Raw genomic sequence first — 6093 nt, 5'->3', positions numbered from 1 at the left:
TTTCACCAAATCCGATAATTCCATTGTATTGTCGTTTGAACGAGTTTCAACAAGGTTTTGAGCTTAAAAAAATTGAGTCAGTGGAGCAGGTAAACAAAGGAATCCTATGGCCAAGCTAATATATATATATTAGTGAGTTACTAGCATGCTCTAGAAATGATACTACAAGTCAGAAAATTAACAGTAACAACAATCACATAATGGGTATTATTTATTTTGGTTTAACAGTGCCCGGATTGGAATATATTGTTAGAATTAGCGCGAATCAACAACTTCAGTATGAATTTGAGCTGGCTAAAAGAGAAAAGTGTGCAAGTCAAAAATCCCAGCCCGTGTCTGCCGGTTCCAGTACATCAACTAGACATTTTTTTCTTTTTAAATTCTCAGAAATACAAGACTGTAGAACATTGGTAAAAGGAAAAAAGCAGCATGAAAACTGTTTTTATAAATATTTATTTCATAATAGAACAGCTATAAGGTCTAGCTATTTTGATTAAGTCTATGAAGTAGCTGAATTTCCTCCTCTCTAACTCAACTCCCATCACTGTAACAGCTTACAAACAATACACATTATTTTCTCTTCATATAAGACAGCAGTGGTCGGTCTCCTTGCCATTACTTAGGATGGTAGATAGGTCGACCACAAAAGGGCTCCTTTTCCGCAGAGCCCATATACATCTAATGACACTTGCACGTGTATGACTGTCTTATAGGACGAGAAAACAATGTGGGTACTGGAAATTCTTCTACTTCACAGCGCCTGCAGGCTATGGAGATAAATGTTGTATACATATAGCTATTTAAATAACAACTGTGTTGTATCCTCCTTCACTGTTGTGCTTCTTATTAGCAAACCACTCTTAACCGTGTACAGACTTTTGTATTAACACACGTAAGAGTGTTTTGTTAATGAGCACCCCTCTCTACATACACTTGATACAAACAAAACAAAACCAACATGGGAAATGGGAAATGGGAAATAAGAAAAGCATCTATCTATCTAAGACGGCGCTAGACCTAGTTTATTGGTGGTATGGTGGCATGAGGTGGTCAGAGAGAGGCGGCTGAGAGGTCATCCTCTGTGGGCTGGTCTTCTTCATCTTCAAATGAGGCATTATCAGGTTGCTGAGTTGAAGCATGGCCATGGCCGAAGGCTCTGATGTGGTCCTTGAGGGATCTCTTGTGCTTAAAGTCTGACCCACATATGCAAAACCATAGCTTTCCACAGTTCTTCTCGTGTGTTCGCCAGTCCCCCCTCACAGCAAAAGATTTGTTGCACTTTCTGCAGGAGAAAGGCTTGATGCCATGCTTGCGTTTGTAGTGAGTTTGAAGGGTGCGGAAGTCCTTGAGAGGCTTTGCCCGAGGATGATCTATGTTGTTCTTGCATCCCTCTGCACAGCAGTAGCACGGCAGCCTCAGCATTGCTGTGGGCTGTGTTCCTCTCAGAGACTCTGGTCCCTTTCTGTACTGTGATCCGTGCCCCCACATGTGCATCTGTTCCATGCAACAAAAAGTTCAAAAAAACAAAACACAATATATCAGAAGATCAAAACACTAGATCTCAAAATCACCTCCTTTCCTTTTTCTCTTTTCACACTTCAAACAAAAGACAAGTACAGCAGGCAGGAAGGTATATCCTTACACGCTTAAACAAACAAACAAACAAAAGAAAAAATACAGTAGTTCCTTCTGATACACTCGCATATACATGTATACGCTAAACTAGATTATCTCTTTTGCTTTTGTCTGTATTTTTGTGCGTATGTCTGTCTTTTCCTTCCACTATACTCAGACTGTAGATAATGCAATTTAAGAAACAGGCAGCCAAGATCTAGAAGCAATTTAGTTTAGGATATTCTACAATCTTCTAACACTGTATTCATATAATGTACCTGCCTACTCAGTAGGTTTTGTATGTTTTCCAAAACTTTGGATCAAAATACTACATAATGTTTCAGTCTTGGACGGACTTTTATCACATCCAATGCATCCCATCGTCAACCTTTTCCTGGTTGCATGTGAAGCCAGGCGTGGCAAATGTGTATTGGGTCACGGTTTCATAATGATCTCAATTATTAGTGATTACAGTTATGAGATCTGTGGGAAGGAAAGGGACAGTAGCTATGGCCTCAACCACCATAGATTTCGATTTTTCCTGCAACATTTATAACACGATGAAGAAACACATCAGGATCAAATGAATTTGCTCCATCACAAGACCCTATGGGATCTATACAAATACTATACCAAACACTCAATAAAATCCAGGACAACTCAACCCTAATCTGCAAATTAGCTTCCTCTCTGAAACACAAATTAAAAAGGGCACAAAAACATTTTTGAAATGAAGAAGACTGCAAACGTGGGATCGTTTTCCCATATTGTATGACAAACCTAATATGGCTGCCTATTTGTTTTCCAAGCTCAGCAAACTATATCTAATTTCTTCAAATATTCCTGCATAGAGATTCTAGATCAAGAGACCTTGGCGTTTATACATGGATCATGAAAGCAGAAAGTTAATAAAAAGGAGAGATGGTGATGATAATAATATAAGCAGAGGTATGAGTAGAGGTTGGACATACCTGCATGTTATTGTATCTATTGAATGTCTTGCCACAGACTGGACAAGAGAACTGTGTAGGACCGATGAGAATCTGCTCTGAAGTGGGTATCCAATACTGCCCATCCTGGACTCTTCCTGCACTTTCTTGCAACACCTTATCTCTTGTGTCGGTGAAATAACAGTTGGCAACAGGCTGATCATCTGCCTTACAGCTCAAACCAGTACTTTTATTGTTATTGTTAGGAGGACCAATATGCAAGGCCACCGTTACACTATTATCCAGAACCTCCTGATCCTCCTGATCCTCTCCTGCTTCCATGTAATCATGCATACAGGGGTTCCTGTTCCTTGGAGGGCTAAGGCTCAGTAAGGGAAGGGCTTCCTTCAAGGGAGGGGATTCACACCTTTCACGTTGCTCATATTGTTGAACTTGAGGGTAAGGAGAAAACAAGTGGTACTCACTTTGGAATGGAATGGCCATGGGAAGCTGAGAACTGCTTAATAGGCCAGATGAGGGTTTGGGTTTGAGCCATTCTGTGAAGGAAATAGGATATGCACTCATGGGTAGATTCTGATCAGTATTATGAGGGGCCTGATATAATGTTCTCATATTCATCATATCAACAAACCCAATTTCTTTTCTACAACAAACAGTGCCAGGGCTTCTTCCTTTGCCTGCTACAAAACATTCCCAATCAGAGCAATACATAATGGTCAGAACACTGCAACAAAACAAAATAATAATAGCTTGGAAAAGGAGGAAAATGAAAAGAGCAGAGAAGAATGAGCTCACCTAACTAGGTGGAAATCTTCTTTGGATCCATAAAAAGTCCCATAAAAACACAATATCCTAAGCAGGTAGGGAGAGAATGACAGTCAACATTCCTGATGGGCAAACCCCATGTTTGTTTGTGCATAAAAAATAATATGAGAGTTATGCAAGGAATAGTAAACGGCAGTGGTGACAGATGTTGGTACCTCAACCTGCCGCTACCCTCATAATATTTCTGGTCAACAAGTGCTGTTATCTTCTCTTCCACCTGCCAGAGGGGAAAATAGATTTACAACAAACAAACCAGGATTAGGATTTGCAGACAGGAGAAGAGCTGTGGAGCCTCCTCTTCATTGCTCAACAAGGACATTAACATATAAATATATATACCCATACAGACACAAAAAGAGAGATTCCAATTATTTATCTATTTACTTACTTACATGACTTAGGCATGTTTCATTCAAGGCAAGTTAATCAACCAAATGCAGACATATATTTTCTAGTGGATACGTGCGGAGACACTTCTTTTTGTGTTTACCAAAGATAAAGAATTCATAACACACACAATAAAATACGAAAAAGGCAATTTGATTATCCCGAAACAAAGGTTTCCAAGGATAAAAGCGGGGGATAATTAGGGTCCCTCCTCTTTGCTTTAATAATTCTTTTTTCCCTTCTATTTTCAATGTTCTCCTGCACAAGCTATCCATTCTTGATGCGCCCATGCGCCCTTTGACTTCTTTACAAACAAAAGGTTTACATTTATATATAAATTCAAGCTTGAAAAGGTGGAATTTCTTGAAATCAATAAATAAAATTAAAAAATAATATAATTGTTATCAGATTTCTACAATTTATATTAATATCATTTAGTTGTTTCTAAATTTGATTGTGTAACTTTTTTAAACATCAATATTTTGGATCAACTTCTTGATTTTTCAACTTACAATCTTACATATCTTTCGGATCACACTTCATAATCCATCAACTTACAATCTTACATATCCTGACATTGACATTCTCTAACATCCTCATAATGAATCACGGAATGCCATCCCAAACGTTGATGCTAAAAAAAAGTTACACAATCAAATCCAGAAACAACTAAATGAAAATATAATTATCTACGCAACAAAGCCCACTAACCATAGAATTTACATCTCATCTCAACCCTAAATTATTGTCATATGAATGATTTGAAAAACAATAATGAACCAGCAGTGAGCTGGTGAAAAGAGAAAGCTTACAACATAACAAGTTACTCAAATGTTAAACGCTTCTTACTTTTGTCAAGCTTGTTATGATTGCATATTTGTTTGCATAAATGGGGGCTAACTAGTCACTGAAAGTTTGGCTCTATTATATGTTTAGTAATGGAGTTTTCTGCTCCCACACCGTACGTTATTATAAGCGAGACGTTTGCAAGATGGTAATTATGTCTTTGACTTTTATGAAGCCTGCATTTTGTTGATAGTGGATTTCAATTTACGATGGGACAAGTTTAATCTCTCATATAAATAAACAGAAATTTTGTCTCAATTAAGAGCTCAACAACAACACTGGGACATGTGGTAAGTTCAATGTTTTCTTTCTTCCATTGACTAAATCCACCATATTTCATCTTTTCTTTAACTACTTTCCATTATCCATGTTTAACCCTACATGCCTATAATTACCTTGGATAATTACAATTCTAATTACCTTGGACAAACTATTGCCTTCCTAAACGCGCACTTGGTTTTGTTATTATCATAATCTAAAGTAATAGTTTTTTCCAAAGAAAAGTCTATGATAAATGGAAATTATACTCTAAAGTAATTTGTCAAAAAGTCATGATGATATGTTAATTAATTAGATGACATGCTTGTTTGTAATAGTGAAATTTATATAAATATGTTATTTTTATTTAATTTTGTTGTCATTTTAAAAGATGTTCTAAAAATACTAAATTATCTTGAGGTACGAACTTTACATAACTGTAGCAAAAGGCGATAAAACTAGAGATTCGCAAGGAGTGAGAACTCATGAACAAAAACCTGTTGCTAATAAACGGACCTAACAAAAACCACTAACACAAACAAACCCAAAAACTAGAACTAGGCACTAGATACAACAAACAAAGCAACAAAAAAAAAACACTCCTACCAAAAGCACAAACCAAAGGCTTATTGGGTGGGACAAAAATCCAACTTCCTTTCTAAACAGATGTCTTTTCCTTTCTCCAACACAGAGATCTTTTTAGAGGAATCTTTTTCGGAGGTAACAATCGAGGAGTCTTGCATGGTTTTCACTCTTGAAACATACGCTTCTAGCGCCATCGTAGTTGAGAACTCTAGTTGTCTTCTTTTTTCAGCACACCTCCTCGCGATTTCATCTTGAATGTCATGGAGACCAGCAGAGTTCTTCTCTATAAAAGATGTTAAATATTGATAAATAAAACTATTTTGTGTGAAATTGGATTCATTACCTTAACTTATATCTATTTATTTACTAATATAGATCTATGCACTTAATTCTTAGCTTATATTTATGTCTACATTCATCTTATATGTGTATTTTTTATGCTTATTCATGCACTTTCGTTGTCTATTCACTATCCACTCGAATATTTGATCATTTTCAACTTAAAAGTCATTTATGTAGTTCCAAGATTGAACCCATGGTCACAAATTTGACACCTTCTTTTTCAAAATTTAGATTTCAAATTCAACCTATTGGCCAACATTATTTTTCGAGTCCAAGCTAACTAAAA

General features: G+C 36.7%; 1 protein-coding gene across 5 annotated transcripts; it reads right to left on the bottom strand.

Annotated features, from left to right (window-relative positions):
• Positions 1-411: 411 nt before the first annotated feature.
• On the bottom strand, positions 412-3900 carry LOC131053271 (zinc finger protein WIP6). 5 transcript variants are annotated; one of them, XM_057987885.1, is made up of 5 exons: positions 3782-3900; positions 3545-3606; positions 3360-3416; positions 2586-3244; positions 412-1494 (listed from the first exon to the last, which is right to left on the bottom strand). In XM_057987885.1, exons 4-5 carry the CDS (start codon positions 3183-3185, stop codon positions 1051-1053), a joined length of 1044 nt encoding a protein of 347 aa, XP_057843868.1. In that variant the 5' UTR covers positions 3186-3244; positions 3360-3416; positions 3545-3606; positions 3782-3900; the 3' UTR covers positions 412-1050. The 5 variants fall into 5 exon arrangements, with proteins under 5 accessions (XP_057843868.1, XP_057843866.1, XP_057843864.1 ...); XM_057987883.1 differs by having other exon boundaries at positions 2586-3241; positions 3782-3899; XM_057987881.1 differs by having other exon boundaries at positions 2586-3241; positions 3360-3606; positions 3782-3899.
• Positions 3901-6093: the final 2193 nt, after the last annotated feature.

This window comes from Cryptomeria japonica, chromosome 11, assembly GCF_030272615.1.
Source record: "Cryptomeria japonica chromosome 11, Sugi_1.0, whole genome shotgun sequence".
NCBI classification, from domain to species: domain Eukaryota; kingdom Viridiplantae; phylum Streptophyta; class Pinopsida; order Cupressales; family Cupressaceae; genus Cryptomeria; species Cryptomeria japonica.
Note: the sequence above shows the minus strand (reverse complement) of the source record. Positions and strands in the feature narration are given on the sequence as shown.

Bases quoted from the DNA above. Each gene is read 5' to 3' on its own strand.
- LOC131053271 (XM_057987885.1), bottom strand. From the start codon at position 3,185: ATGATGAATATGAGAACATTATATCAGGCCCCTCATAATACTGATCAG. The intron at 1,495-2,585 runs GTATGTCCAACC...TGCATGGAACAG, and splicing joins ATAGATACAATAACATGCAG to ATGCACATGTGGGGGCACGG.